The following is a 16,206-nucleotide window of genomic DNA, read 5'->3' on the forward strand; positions in this document are numbered from 1 at the left end:
CAAGCTTCACAGAACAAATCACTCAAGGATCCAGAAGGTCACAGGTGGCCCCAAGGCGGCAGGTTCCCCACCCCTGCCTGGACTGTTCCCACGCACTGTTGCACGTGCCTCCTTGGAAGAGACTGCTGGGCAGCAGTGGCAGCCCTGCCTTTATTAGGCTGACAACCCATGACTGCTACCACACCCCTGTGCAGGGCAGCAGCCACGTCATGAAGCGTGGGAAGCTTGGAAAGGCAAGCAAGTTCTAGGAGAGGCTGGAACTATCACACCTATTCCCAGCACACTCATTAACAGGCTCCTAGTCACAGCCCCTAGCAAGAAATTGCCCAGAGTGATGACCCTGCAGACAAAAACCCCAGCTCAAAGTGCCCCGCTGACTCTGACAGCCCTGGGTAGACCTGGCCAGACTGATCATGGCTGTCCTGACTCTGGGACAGCTTGCTCTTGCCCCTCTTGCCCCACCCAGGGTGCTTTCCTCTCCCCTACAAGACACCCTCCCCTCAAAAGCCTACCTTGATTCACTCCATACTCCCCATCAAAGCCCTGCACTTGGCCCACAGCCATCAGATGACGAACTCACCTCCAAACAGCCCACCCAATCCACCTACAGCTTTCCAAGCATGGGACGTAGACAGTTTTCAGCTACTTCAAGTCTTCCATTTCCCCCCCTGGATATCAGTAGTAGCATCAGCTAACATTTCTTAAGTGTTTCTTCTGTACCAGGTACTGTGTTTGGTGCTTTGTACACATTTCTCTTGCCTTCATGCTGAGAACAATCAGGTATCATTAGTGTCTCTATTTGGCAGGTGAAGAAACTGAGGTCCAGCGAAGTTAAGCACCTTGACCAAGGTCTCACAGCTCCAGGGTAGCCCAGGGTTTGAACCCCAGCAGTCTGACTCTAGAGCTGTGCTCTTAACTATAGGTCTGCACTACCTCTGGGGTATGGGCTTTATAAATGCCATCTTTCTGCATTCCCGAGAACAGCGTGGTCAGTGTGGATCAGCAATGCAGTCATTCAACAAATGGCTTCCTGATCACTTACTAGGTGCTCAGGGGGTGCTCTCAAGGAGTGGACACCAGCTCTGTGCTTACAGACCTTGTGACTGAGCAGAGGAGAGGTACATAAAAATCATATTTGTTGAAGTAACAAAACTGATATCATATCTGCTTTGGCAAGTCTGAGAATTTCCTTAGAAAAAGCACAGAGAATGGGAACTTGAGACCCCAGCTAGTTAGATAACAGTTAATCTTTAAAGTACACAGGGCAGCCAAACCCGGTGTTACTGATACTCTCCCCAGCTTTCAGGAACCCAAATCAATTCAACTGAATAGCAGAGCTAGACGGAATTCCCTCCCGCTGAGAAAAAATGAGGAACCTGAGGGACAGAGCAGGGAAGGGTCTTGCCTTGAGTCCACCCATCCACTCAGTGACATAGAGGTGAGAAGCCAGGGTTCCTGCTCTCCTATCCCTTTGTCCTCTCCAAGTCCCTTAGACTGGATGTGGGACCAAGGCAAAAAGGCTTTCAAGCCATCTGAGAGAGAGAGAAGAAACTACCAGGGGTTAAGGTAAGTGCCCACAGTGACCGAAAGTCTAAGAGTCTTCACGGGAGACAGGACGCTAGCTCTTACCTTCCAGAGGAGTGAACTGCTCTGTGAAAGCGGGATCCGGGAGGCCAGGATTTCTATCCCAGGCCAACACAGGCCCAGTTCCAGCTCAGCCCTGCCCCAGAAGGACCAGCAGTTTAAAAGGCCTACCTGGGGCCCGGGCTGTGACCGCACCCGGGTGAGGCTGACTTCACCAGGGAGCCCATCCTACTGGCAGTCTCCCAGACAGCGGCCAGTCAAGCCAGGACGCCGCCGCCTGTCTGTGGCCTGGCGCCTCTCCCTGCAGGGCCGCACCCAGGCCTCCAGAACAAGGGTGCGAGTGGGTAGGGAAGAGGCCCGCTCCCCTCCTAGTGAGTCCAGCGGAGTCCCTCAGAGTCCCCCAGCCTGGGCCGGATCTGAAGCAGTTGCTTCCTGCTTTGCCTTTTTTCTTTCACTTTGGTTTTTAACCCCAAAGCGAAACTAAAGACTGGGAGGATATGGGGAAGGCAGAGAGAGCTGAGGACTGGGAGAACTGAACACCTGGCTTCAAATCCCAGTACGACTGCTGGCTCACTGGGAAACTTGGTAGGGGGCCCTCAACTTCTCCAGACCTGTGTTCCCACTGATAAAACGGGAGGGAGGAACTAGGCTAGTGATTTTAAACTGACATTTTAAACTAGAAAAAAAAACAACAGAACTTCCCCTTCCTCACTCTTGCCACCACTAGGGGCTGAAAAGGAGCTGCAGAGATGACCCACAGGGGCCCCAAAAGGCCATCCTGTTGGCTCAGGGGAGGAGGTAAAACTCTGGCAGCAGCATAGACACCCTCCTGATCTCTCTAACTACCTCTCCCCTATCTGCCAACTGAGCTCCCTTATCCTGCATGGACCCTGGACGTCCCAGCAACCTGGCGCAAACCAAATTCAAGAAGACTCTAAGCACAATCTTGACCCTGTCTTGGCACAGCAAGAGGAGACACTCAGCAACAGCTGCCCTAAAATTTGCAGCCTGAGGGCGGACCAGGCCATCTGCAAGACTGACAGCAGCCCACCGAAGGCTGGTACCAACTTCAGACTCTCTGCTGACCCCTGCATGCCCATGCTGACTGTTTTATGATGTCTTCTCACTGGCTGCTTTACCAAATCTTCCCAGTAGCCTGTGAAAGGCAGGAATGAGCCTCCCAACCATTCAGACGAGGACAACTGAGGCTCAGGGAAGGGCAGGGACATAGTGGCCAAGCCAGCACTGGGATTCAGGAGCTCAGTAAATATTTGAATGAGCTCACTGGCCCAGCCGTTGCCAGGCAGATGCTGCACAACCAGAGAAACTCATGACACAGGACTCCGAGTAGGAGGGGAAAACGCCTCTCCCTGGAGCCCAAGTAACAAACAGGTCCCAAGTTACCTGTAACAAAGTCCCCTCTCCCACCAATCTTGGCTCTGCTCCTGCCACCCCTCCAGCCCAGTTCTTCCCTCCATTCCTCACCTCCTCCCATCTGTACCTTACTTAGAAGAGACACCTTGGCCGAGGACTGCTGAATAACACAGGCTAACCCCTTCCCCTCTCGGGGCCTTGCCCCATCCGTAAAACAGTGATTAAAGTAGTGGTTTCTTAACCAAGGAGATGAATTTGAATCTGGGGAAAGGATGGGGTACTTTTTAAAAAAATACATATTTTCAGAATTGAAGAGAAAGCAATTCAAAAATATTTGACAAAATTTTAAGTGCACAGTCTCTTGGAAACAGTAATTCCACTTGCAGGAATGACTTCTACAGCTACACATGCACACACGCACACAGACATGGTGGGAAGGGTGTCCACTGCAGCATTGTTTACAGCAGCAACACCAGGAACAACCTAACCATCCTCGAGTAGAGGACAAACAACTGGTGGTCTACCCCACTGATGGAAAGCCACAGGCTCATGGAGAAAGGAGGCCAAACATCTTGTGTGCCCACAGAGAAAACCTACAACACAGGGAGACTTGCATGAAAAAGGCAAGGTACAGAAAAGAGGTTGAGAATATGCCACTGTTTGTGTAATAAAAAAGGATGTTACTGACAACAGCTGCCCACATATGCGGGATATTTCTGGAAAGAAACCGCAAGAGTGGTCACAGTGGTTATTTAGATGTCTGGGTGGGAGAGAGACTAATTTTTCATTGGGTACTTTTTTTTTTTTTTTGCAAAGTTTGAAATTTTTAACCATATACATTGTATTTATTTTTCAATTAAAAAAACAATTTCTCCACACAGAAAGTAACTCCAGCAAAATGCACCCAGAGATGCCTTTCCCCTAGGTCTCAGGCACCAGACCCCTGGTGGTGGGGGGGGGGGTCAGGACTCAGGTAGCAGGGTTTTGAAGTCTCTTCAAGGCTGCTGGTCTAGCCTTGCAGAACAGGCAGTCAGCCTTTGAGAGCAGACCGAGGCACCCTGGACACTGTAGGGCTCTGGGGTGAGGAGGGGAGTGTCAGGGATATTCTGAGGAAAAACTCGGCCTTGAGGCATAGGAAGGATTTGAAAGCGGCTTTGAACGTTGAACATGGACAGCTGGGAAGAAAGGGTTCCCACCAGGACTGGGGAAGTTATGTCAGGCTGGTAAGAGAGGGGAAGGGGAAGGAATGCCTCTCTCAATATAGGATCCTGGTAAGTCCCTTCCCTCCTGGGTTTGGTCCCTACTCATAGGAATGAGGGGCCTGGGCCAGAGTCCTTTCCAGACCTACTATCCTAGGACCTGCCTTTATTTCATCTCATTTAATATTAAAGGAGGCAGGGAGGGTCCCCAGCTCAGCACATGGCCATACGGCTCCACACCTGTGCAGACTGTAATCAAATATTTGGAGCCTGCAGAAAATTCAGGCTAGGATCTTAGGTAAAGCAGCCCTTGGGCGACATTCCCCCAGGGAGAAGGAGCAGATGGCCTTCTGCTGAGATGCTCTTCCTCATCTTGTTAATAAAGTCATTACTGAAGATCTCTTTTGTCACTTTTGAAGTTCAGTTCACAAAGACTTGCACCTTGGCTTGCCTTACACCCTGATGCTCCAGGCTGAGGGTTCACAGGCTACAGAAGTCTAAGCCACAGACCCAAGCTATATGGGTCTGCAGTGGAAAGAGCCCAGGGTGGAGGTCCGGAGTCCTGGCTAGACCTCGGTGATGCTGTGGACTCTGGGAGGTCAGAACTAAGTCTCTAAGGCTGCTCTGCCTGTCAGTGTATCCTCAGAGCCAGCTCACAGCCTGGGATGCAGCAGCACTTAATATGTGGGATAAATGTGCAGCTCAGCCAGAGTGACCTTGGTCAAGTCACTTTCTGTTGCTGAGCCTTGGTTTCTTCTTCTGGAAAAATGAGGACGACAAGAATAATAATACCTCCCGGGGTTGTATAAAGATCTACTGAGATAATGTGCGTAAAAGTGCTTTGCAAATCAAAACAGGCTAAAGAAATATTAAAGATCCAGAATCCAACGTGCTAAAAACAAAAAGAAATGAAATACATGAGAATGAGCAAATTTACAAGAAAGCACCTGGCAAACTGGTGATCAAATGCATTTCTACAATTGAAAGGGACAGCACAGGTCACTCTAGTTCACTGTGCCAATGTCCAAACGGTATTTCTCAGGCTGTCTCTGTTTCAAAGTAGCACAAAAATCCCTCTTCAAAACCTTTGTCCAGCTTATGGTTACATGGTTACGTTACAGTACTCTGCATGCAGCTGGGCTCAGGGAGTATCTGACAAGGGAGACTGGCAACGGATGCTGGCGGTGTCGCTGGAGCGAAGGGGAGTAGGGTGAGGGGAGCATGAGCTGCATACAGAAGAGCAGAGCATGACTGGCTGGGAGACCTGGGCCAAGCCATCAATTTCCTGGCTATACTCACTGTAGCCACTTTTTAAGTACCGGTCCTCTCCCGACTCCCTCTGCCCAGTGATACCGGTATCCCTGGCTGCTCCCTGAGACATAGGTCCTGGGCTCTATTACCTGGCTCTCCCATGCTAAGCACCTTAGGTCAAGAGGACAAGTCCCTTCTTGCCTTTGTGGGTGACTGATTCCTCTGGCTGGGCCAGGGAACACCTTCTCTGGTGGGGCTGGCTGAAAATTCCAATGGGCCCAGCCATGGATGTGCCCACTGTTGGACTGGACATACATGTGGCACAACTCTGGGGACTTCTCACAGCTTGGTGTGTAAAATTGCTGGTGTGAAGGTCCTTAGCTCCTTTGATTCTTCCATCTGGAAGAAATTCTAAGCTGGCACCCTGACTTTCAGGATCTTCAGAAAGCAGGGTTTGTGGGCTTCAAGGATATATTTGTGTGCCCCTAAGTGAAGGGGCAAGAAGGCTTCTCAGATCCCTGGGACCTTAACAGCAGGAGTTCCCTTTCCAAGAAGCAGAGGTGAGCTGTGGGAAGAGCCAGGGTTTGCAGACAGTCAGCCTCGGGTCTGAGCCACATTTTCCTTATTGGCAAAACGGGGATGGTACGTCCACCTGCCTCTGGCTTCTTGTGCGGATGTCGTAAGAGTGCTTGTGGAGCCCCTGGCACTGAGCCCGGCAAACAGCAGGTGTACAAGGAATGTGCTCAGACTGCTACTTCCTGCCCCAAACCAGCAACACTCAACATCTTTCCTTCTGGCCCATCTGGGTCCAAGCTGCGCTCTCCTGAGGGAGCACAACGTCCTCTGCTACCCCAACTGGCTCTTCCCACTCCTGTGGGCCCCACCCAAACCTCGCCCTGTTGTCTCATCTGGATGCTTGCAAAGCCTCCTCCCTGTTGTCATTTTTGTTGATTCCAATTCACCCAGCCTGATTAATCTTCTTGAAAAAGTCCTCCAGTGGTGCTACCCCTGCTCTAAAACCTTCCATGGCTCCCCAATGTCTCTGCTTTTCAGCTGATGTTCAATGCTGCCTATAACCTCCTGGCCCCTCCCAGATTTTCCTGCCAGAGCGCCTAAGCCTAAGCATCAGCAAAACTAGCCTACTCGTACTCGTACCTGCTGTTTCCCTAAACGTACACTTACCTTCCAGCCCCCCACCCACACCTCTGCTTTTGAACAGACCATTCCCTAAACATCAGCCCAACCCTCCGCCTCTGCGAGTCCAGCTCCCTTCAAAGGGCTCTTGTTTCCTCTAGCTCATGCTCACTTCTTCCTTCTCAGACAATGCTTTTCCTCAGCAGACACTTAATTACAGACTGTCACACAGTCTCTCATAATTGTAGGCCTTGTCTCCCTCATCAGACCATAAATTCCCAGGGGCAGAGGCCTGTGTGTCTGTTCTTTCCCATCCTCTCTGAGCCTAGCCCGGGGCTGGGAGGGCAAGCCAGGTAAGAAAGTGTTTTCTAAGCCCAGTTCAGCTGCAGGCTGAGCTGAGTCTAGCTCTGGACCATTTGGGACCACTTCTCTTGCTCTTGTCCTGTGAGGAAACTGTTCACTGGCCAAACCAGACCTTAGTGCTCCAGTTCTCCAGTGGGCAATCAAGGCCAGCAATGGACAAAAACGAGGGCGGTGGGGTGGGGAGGCGGGGCTGCGGCTCTAGCCTGGCCCTGGCATGGTCTTGCTCCCCGTCCCTGGGTCTGCTTTTGTACTGTGAAACAGGAAACTATCATCTTTTAGCTCTAGAATTTGGATTTTATTTGTCTTTAAGGTAATCTTGGTTTCTAAGAATGGGTGGGTGAGGAACACAGCTGATTCCAGCATAGGCTGAGTGAGGAAAGGCAGCCAGTCAGGACTGGGAAATCTGGAACCTGAGAGGTATTCACACCACACACCTCATCGACCTCATTAAAATCCTGTTGATGACTGGATTTCACTCCTGCTCAGGTGTTCGATTCCACGGCCCTCACCCAGGCTGGGTCTGATCTGACAGTATCTGCTGCCAGGGCTAAGGAGCAGGGAGGGTGACTTGCTCCTGAAAACAACCAGTCCTACCCAAAACTGATGATGGTGATGACGGCCATTTCTTGAGGGGCCTTCATTACAGGGTTTCTCATCCTTGCAGCAACCTGCGAGGCAGGTATTTCCATCCCAATCTGACAGGGAAGAAAACTGAGGCATGGAAAGCAGGTCAAGGTCACACAGCAGGGACAAGCCAGGCTGTCATACAAACCCAGGATACTTCCAGTTTGGCTTTTCCCAGAGTGCACCTGACAGGCTCTCAGCATCAGAATACCCTAGTGCAGCGTCTCCCCCCACTGCAACCTTTTTGGCACCAGGGACCGGTTTCACAGAAGATAATTTTTCCACAGACGGGGGAAGGGGAGGGGCGGTGGAGCTCAGGCAGTGATAGTGATGTGCGGCCTGGTTCCTAACAGTCCACAGACCAGTACTGGGCCACGGCCTGGGGGTTGGGGACCACAGCTCTAGAGAGCTGGTTTAAAAAGTTAATTCTTGTCCCCAGACCTGCCAAATGAGAATTTTGGGAGATGGAGCTCAGAAACCAGAACTCCATAAAGGCAAGGAATCCGAATTTTATACATGAGAAAACTGAGGCACAGAGAGGTGAAGTGACCTTCCAGGGTCACACTTTAAGCAACTGCATGGACCTAGGACTAAATTTCCACTTGGACTCCAGAGCCAGCAATGAGAGACTTCCTGGGGGAGGTGGCATTTGACAGTGTGGGCCTCTAAGGGAAGAGAGGGCACTATAAGGGGAGGGTACAGCACAAATAAAGGCTTGCAGCAGGAAAGGACAGGCAAGAACTTCTCAACGTGGCCAGGGGAGCCCTGGGGAGTGATAAATACATAGAGAGCCACCACTGCAGCCTTCCCCCACGAGCCCAAGGAGGAACATCCCCAAGCCCATGTGAGCTTCTGCGGGGGAAGTCTGTCAAAGTGTGGCATCTATAACCAGTGGGTCTCCAGCAGTGGCCCTCTGGGTGTGTCTGGTTGCTGCTCAGGATGAGAAAGCCAGGGGAGGCGGTGACTCAGTCCCCAATCAGCCTCAAGATAGCCTCCTTTCAATTTGAGATGAGCTCAGAGATGGGAAAATGTCAAGCAAACCCTGCTTGCAAGAACAGATGCCAGACCCGGAGAAGGTGGCCTAAGGGGTAGGCTACCAGACAGAAGCAATAAACTTGGTGGCAAGCTGTGGGCTATGAAGAAGAAAAGTCAAGAGGCCTGAGCTCCAAGCCTGCCCGACACTGCTGTGCTGTGGGGCCCTCAGCAGGTCCCTGTCCGTTTCTGGGCCCCCATTCTTTATTCACCTGTGAAACAGGGAGAACTCTGCTGACTATTGACTTCCTCCCAGGACTGTAGTGAGGAACAATGGTCAGGAAAGAGCTTGGCAGATTACACAATGCCTCACCCAGCCTGTGAGAGATTAGAGGATCACTCCTATTATAATTAGGATAGCCCGAGGTACCTTCCTTATTACCTGAACCAACCACATGGGGTAGGGGGAGAGGCTGGGCCTCTGTCTTGTTTCCATAAAGAGAAAAGTAACCCAGATATTTTGGGGAGCAGAAAGTTCCCATTTATTAAGTGCCTACTGTGTACCAGGTTTTTAAACATATATATAATCTCATTTAATCCTCACTACAAGCCTGCAGTATAAACCTTGAGTCCAGATGAGGAAACTGAAGCTCAAAGAAAGTAAGTAGCTTGCGTAAGATTACACAGACGGTGAATGATGGAGATTGATTAAAACCAGGTGTTTGTGCCTCTAAAACCCACATGATTTCTATTCTCTGAAACAGTCTGCATAAGGGGCAGACCATGCCTGGTACAGACTCTGCTCAAACACCACCTCCTTTCGCAAGCCTTTCTGATGCCTTTGCCTAGACAGGGCATCTCTCCTATGAAACCCCACGGCACATTATCAGCACACATCTGGCAGATTTCAGCACATTATCCCTCTTATTCTGTGATCAGGCATGTTTTTAAAAGGTTAAAAGAGATGCAGGTACAAATAGGTAGACTTTGAGTTATCTAAAAATCCTCAAATGTCAGAGCTGGAAGGACCTAAGAGACCGTAACATCCAACTTTCTCATTTTTCAGAAAGAAAAATAAAGACTCAGGGAGACAAGAACACCTGTCTGAAGTCACACGGCATCTTGGCTTCGGAGCCAAAAACAGAACCTTGGCATTCTGCCTCACAGAATTTCCGCAGGGATTCCTTGCTTTCAGAATCAGTCTCAGGACAAGGATTGTTACTCCCATTTTATAGATTAGGAAGCTGAAGTCCAAAGGAAAGTGGGTGGGATGTGGGGGCCAGAACCCCGAACCCCTCACATCTAGGCCAGGGACCAAGCCCCAACTCCTCCCCACTGCAAGTAGTCCACATGAGCAGAGGGCACACAGTAAAAGGTCAAAGGATGTTAGAGATTGTCATCATACACCAAGGGCAGGTGACACCAGCATGACAGTGACTTCTTCAGGGCAGTGTCATGGAAAAGGACCCAAGAGTCCTGGCTTGACCCTCTGCAGGTCCCTGGCTCTTCCGGGCCTCATCTTCTCATCTATAAGGGAGCTACAACAGCTGATCTCATTCCCTACAGCAGATCCTAGCTCTCTGTGGAGGATCTCTCAGCTGTGGCCTTTGTTCTCTTACTCTACAGGGGAAGCATGAAAAGCAGCCAGGGCTCACAACTACAAATGGACTGACTTTATTCCCAAATGCCACTGCCCAAGCAGGGCCCACCCTTAAACAACGTGATGAAACATGGAAAATCCAACAGTCCCCCAGCACAGACATCCTGCTGGCACACCCACCTATCTTTACAAACTGACAAAAAGCAACCAGGAATTGGGCATAAATAAGAGACAGCTGTCTCCCTGCTCTATAGGAAAGGCAGGTGTATTTCTGAATAACCAGGTGACAATGGAGTGGAGGCTAAAGAACCCTGGACTGTGGAGTCCTGGGCCTTGATCCCCGTCCCAGCTCTGGCATCATCCCCACCACCACACACTCAGTTTAAAGACAGGCTGACAGTTCACAAAGCATGTCTACAGATGTTTCCTTTGATCTTCATGACAACCCTGTGAGGCCAGCACAGCTACTCCCCTTTTTACAGATGGGGAAACTGAGATTTGGAAAGGTAGACGGTCTCACTCAAGGTTACACACCTTGAAGCTGGCAGAACCAAGGCCCCAGAGGTATTAGATTGCCAAACCCAATACTCAAGGGTGGCCAGATTAAGAGTAATTCCTCTGCCTGCTCATCCTGAATCAAGCAAGTCTCAGCAAGACCGCAGCAGCAGAGACCCTTGTTCACCTGCCCATTCTGGGGGCATACAAAGTTCTGGCCACAAAACTCATAGCCCAGCTGCCTAGAAGGCCGCACCCCCCTGCAAAATTTCATTACTCAAGCCGGCAAGAACGCAGCCCCCACCCCGAGCTGGGTCTAAATAAACGTCCAAGTGATATCACATCCTGCCGGCTCCAAAATAGCCCCGGCCTGCCCACAAGCGATCACAAAGTGCCAGGCCATGCAGGGCCAAGCGGGCAGGGATGCCCAGCCTGCGGCGCCCTTCACACACTCAAGCAACTAAAGCAGAAGCCTCAGAGCAAGAAGGCCCCCCCACTCCCTCCTTCGCCAGGGAGCCTGGCCCCGCCCTCCTTGCCCCCCTTTGTAGGAGGCTCCAGAGCCCCCTAGCCCCAGCGCCAGCCCTTGCCCCAGCGCCAACCCACGGAGCCTTGGCCGCGGCCAGCCTGCGGGCGACTCCGGCCCGACCCGGACACCCCACCACTCACATTGCTTCAAGAGCTCCAGACACAAAGCCATGAGGGCCGGATGGGGGTCAGAGACCCAGAGACCCGGCAAAGTCAGAAAAAGGGAAAGGGAGACACGGGAGCAGAGAGAAGGGGAGACAGGGAGCTGGGCAGAAAAGCAAGGGGGCCAAAAGCCCCGTGCAAAGAAGCAGGCTGGGGGGGTCTTCAGCGCAAGAGACAACAGAGTGGTGAGACCACTCAGACAGATGTCGGGGCACAGAGAGGCAGGGAGAGCAAAGCAGGGGACCCCGATCCAGAGAAGTGGGGGTGCTCGCGGACTTGAGAGAAGACAAGGAGAGACAGAGACAGCGGACAAACCAAAGCAAGGCAGGGAAGGGCTCTCGAAGTCAGGGAGCAAGGAGAGAGACCCCAAGGGATCCAGGAGGTCCCAGCCGAATGGGGGAGCATCCAGACGAGGAAAAACCCTGAGGGAATGAGGGTTCAGAGGAGGGCAGACCCCAGGGATTTGGGGTACAGAAGGGCGGACCCCCAAAGGATGTGCGGGAAGCTCAGTGGGAGCCCTGGGGAAGAGCGGAGGGTGTTCTGAAGGAGAGGCCCCAAAAGATCTGGGGACGTTCTGAGGGGGAGTCCCGAAGAACTGGGGCGCCCAGAAAGGGAGGCTCTGAGGAGAGAGAGGAGCGCTTTGAGAGCGGGGACCCGAGATCCGGGAGCGAGGGAGGGGCTGTGGGGGAGCGCGAGGGCAGAGACAAAGAGACAGCGAGCCAGGGAGAGACAAAGCGGGCGGAGCGGGGACACGGGCCAGAGGGCTGGCAGCCGGACAGAAGGACGGAAGCGCGGGCGGGCGGACGGATGGACAGACGAGGAGGAGGGCAGGGGTAGGGCAGGGCAGGGCCGGGCGGGGGCGGCGCCCGTCTCCTCGCGGGGCCGCGGCTGCTCCGGGCGGCGCTGGGCGGGCCCCGGGCGTCCGGGCTGAGGAGGCGGCGGCGACGACGTGGACCGGACAGACGGACGGAGTGACGGACGGACTGGCGGCAGCTGCGGCCAGCGGCGGGCACTCACCCTCCTCCCTCACGCGGCCCGGCCCGAGGCTCCGGTTTTGTACGCCCGAGGGGCGGGGCCTTCGGGTTAAAGCCCCGCGCCTGCCCCGCCCCGCCCCGCCCCGCCCCGCCCCCCGCGTCAGCCGCGCGCGCGTCGCTCGGGACTCCCAGGCCGGGCCGGGGCGCGCGCAGCCAGCTCGGCACGTGGTCCAGCGCGCGCAGCCGGGCTGGTGCGCAGGCGCGGGGGCCGCTCAGCCCAACCCACGCCCAGACCGACCGGCCCAGGAAGGGAGCGCGCGCCCACGTCAGCACGCGCATGCCCGAGCGCGGGGGGCTCCGCCCCTCGAACCGTCGCGCCAAACCAGTTCCAGCTGGAACGTGACGCATGCTCCTTGCGGGAGGCGGACGGGGCGCGAGTTCGCACCAGTTTACGCCGGCGACACCTCGCTGTAACCGGGGAAACTGAGGTTCGGAGAAAGCAGGGTGAGGTGGCCTTCTCACTCCTGCATAGTCGGATTGGTCCTCTAGTCCTATGGGCTACACGTCCTAGGTGTTTCTAGTTGTTCCCTCCACTCCGTCCTACTTTTGCTGTGCCTGCTCAGAGTCCTGGAGATTGGGCTGCAACCCGGCTCAGCTTCTCGAGGCCTGTGTGGCCTTGGACGAGATGCTCGTTCAGCCTCCCTGAGCCTTCATTTCCTCTTCAGTAAAATATTAAATAAAACAAGTACACCCACGGTGTCTGGGAGGGCAGACTGCCTAGCCCCAGCGGGGTTGGCAGTAGGTGCTGTCTTCACATCGCCTCCCCTCCCGGTTCCCTGCTCCTCCCCCCGTGAGTCCCCTCTCCGCACTCAATCCTGATCCTGTCGCTTCCTTGCGACCTCTCCAGGCCGCACCTACAGGAATCCACAGAGCCAACTCCTGGGTGACCTCGGCAAGTCCCTTCCCTTCTCCCTGCATCTGTTTTCCCAAAAATAAAATGGAGAAAAGAATCTTTGACATCTCATATGACAACGTTGTGAGGAATGAAGGAGATAACAGTGTTTCCAATATAATTGTCATAGCTTTTGCATTAAGGTATAAAAATAAAGCAGCTGAGGGTTATCGAGACATTGTGATGCCAGGCACTGCCAAGTAAGCACGTGAAAGTCGTAGTTTACTGCACCCTACTCTCCGTCACTGTGCTACACCTGTACTGTTCACTTAATGTTTAACTTTAAATTGATTTACTTAGGAAAAAACAAGGTACATTCACCATGGGCCCTGACAACCCAAGGCAGCACAGAATGAGATCTCATTATCCCACCGCCACTGTCCCAAATTCAATAATATACTCCCTGTGTGACCTTGAACAAGTCCCTTTCCCTCTCTGGGACTCACCGGTCCCATCTGTTACCTGGACCAAGGCAGGAGTTCTCAAAACTGTGGACCATGGTTGGCACCCTGAATCGAAGTTACTGGGGGCACTGATTGAAAAGCAGATTCCTGGGCCAGAATTCAGGGGGCTCAATCAGAGTTTGTATTTTACCAAATTTGAGACCCTTGGGCTAGGGGTCCCTTCTGACGGTGATGTTACAGGGTCCCATATTTATGGAGCACCTACCGTGTACCAAGTCCTTAATCCAAGGGGCCCCAGTCTGGCTGGAATCCCTGCAAAGCAGAGTTGGCTGGAGCCCGGGCTGAGCTGGGAATAGGCAGGACTCAGACTGCCCCAATCCCCAGCCTAGGCCCCAAGGCTTCCCCTCTGGGGGAGATGTATAGAAGCTCCTCTTTCCCAACTTTCCAGATAGTTACCTGTCCCAGGTGGCCAGAACTGGCAGTTAGGGGAATAAGGGCTCTCCCCACTTGACCTGGCCGCATAACAATCACTTATCATCCCCCGCTTTGACTGTTCTCCCTGCTTCACACCCTATACCCAATCCACCAAGGGATCGTGTTGACCCCACTTTCAGAACACCCAGGATCTGGCTAGTTGTAAAAACCTCCCCTGCTGGGCCCTGTGTAAGCCACCAACTGGCATTACCACATCACCCACTTCTTGCCCCTCAATCAAGGCTACACACAGCAGCCTGAGTGTTTCTTTTACAATGTAAATCAGATCACATCGCCCTCTCTTCCAATGCCCCAGTGGTTTCCCTCACTCAGACCAAAAGACAAAGTCCATCCCATGGCCTGTGGTCAGGCCCAACCCTCCCCTCCCTGTCCTCTCTCTGCCTCCCCAGTATACCAGGTACCCCCTGCCCCAGCACAACCTGGCCCATAGTAATTGATAAATTAGCATCTATCGATGAAAGATGGCTGATTGCAAGGCTTATGTCCTTAACCACCATGCAATAGGGTCTCCATGGTTCTATTTAAGCACATTAGTCTCTCTTCTTTAGGGGTGACTTCTCTACCCTCTGAAAGCATAAGGAATGTTTCTGTCTTGTCCAAGAGTCTCAATCCTGGCGTTGGAGGCCTGTCTACCAGTCTTCAGTCCTGGTTACTACTTCCCCCAGAAGGCTCAGTGGGTCTGCCTAAAAACAGGATTGGGAGATGATCCATGTACTCTGCACACAGTAGGCACTCAATTAACCAGAATGTCCTAGTCCAGGGGCTTGGTGGAGGCCAGAGAGGAAGCTTGTCTTCTGCCAGTGTCCTCTGCAAAGAGGTGCCCATTTCAGCAATAGGAAATTTTGGCTCCTCATCACTCATTCTGAAAAGGCCTCCTGGATCCTCCCATCACTCCTGGACCCCATGGCTCCTGCTCAGACCTCACTGTCCCTTGCCTGGACCACTGCACCAGCCTGTGAGTGGCCTCCCAGCCTCTAATGCATCCTGCCCATGTTGCTAGATTATTCTCCCTGAAACTCCTGTAACATACTGTACCTCTTTACCAGGACCTTGGATGGCTCCCACACACAGAGGACAATGGAGAACTCAAGGCTTTGAAGCCAGGCAGCCCAGGTGGGAAATAGCTCCCTGACCTACTAACAGGGTGACCTTGACACTCATCTTCTCTAGGCTGAAGTTTCTTTGTGAAATATCTCACGCACACGTGTGTGTGTGTGTGTGTGTGTGTGTGTTGGGGTAACTGGGTTAAATCAGGAATGGCAGATGTGTGTAACTCTCCTGGCCACAGCAGACATTGCTAATTGATGGTGGCACACTTCTCTGCTTAACTCAATCTCAGTCCTGAGCTCCAGGGATCAGAGATGACACATAAATTGAAGTCTATTTGCGATCTCTGGACATGATGGTCTTTGAGGTTCCTCTTAGCCCTGGCTCTGTGGGGACTGGATAGGCTGAGCTGACAGGAGCCTGCAATGGAATTACCAGAGACTGGGGAGCCTGGGAGTAGGCTCAGGGTGTGAGGTTGACTGGAGGGTTGACTGCTTACTGGAATTTTGTCAGCCTCCCTTCCTGTGTATACGTGGGAGGTGAATCAGAGAAGAAACTAGGAGAGTGCTGGGGGTTGGAAGAGAGGGGACAGAGAAGGGAGGGCAGAACAGCTGCTGACTAGATGGGCACAGATGGGAGGCGCCTGGGGCCCCCCAAACCCAAGCTTCACCACACAGATGGAGAATTTGAGGCCCAGGAAGGAGCAGGTACCCACTCAGAGTGACACAGCAGAACTGAAACTAGAACTCAGGGTCCCTGAGCAAGGAGCAAGGGTGTTCCCCAGGCCTAGAACCTATCCCAGCTCAGCCTGGAGCCTGAAGCACTGCCAGGGAATGACCCCAAGTGTCTGAGCGGGTGCGTGTGCCTGCACATGTGTGCACATGTGCAGGTGCGAGAGTTGGCAGGAGTTGGGGGTGCACCCTGCAGCTCACACCCCGTGCTTGCTGAGGCCCCGGGGTGATGTCACGGTCTCTCCTGTGATTCAGAGGGAGTGGGAGAGACACAGAAAGGGAAGATGGGGAGGGGGGAGGGCCAGAAACTGAGAGGGAAG

The 16,206-nt window shown here is 53.0% G+C and overlaps 1 protein-coding gene across 5 annotated transcripts in view; it reads right to left on the reverse strand.

Annotated features, from left to right (window-relative positions):
* DLGAP4 (DLG associated protein 4) overlaps positions 1–16,206 on the reverse strand; it is an 81,635-nt gene that overhangs the window by 49,950 nt on the left and 15,479 nt on the right. For 2 of the 5 annotated variants that reach the window (XM_069495931.1, XM_069495930.1), the window contains exon 1: positions 11,263–12,266. The exons of the other annotated variants lie outside the window; for them this stretch is intronic. In XM_069495931.1, coding sequence (XP_069352032.1) covers positions 11,263–11,293 — 31 coding nt within the window. In that variant the 5' untranslated portion in view covers positions 11,294–12,266. Of the gene's footprint in view, positions 1–11,262; positions 12,267–16,206 lie in introns of those variants that run through there. 5 annotated transcript variants of the gene reach the window in all.

Source organism: Eulemur rufifrons, chromosome 20 (assembly GCF_041146395.1).
Source record: "Eulemur rufifrons isolate Redbay chromosome 20, OSU_ERuf_1, whole genome shotgun sequence".
NCBI classification, from domain to species: Eukaryota; Metazoa; Chordata; class Mammalia; order Primates; family Lemuridae; genus Eulemur; species Eulemur rufifrons.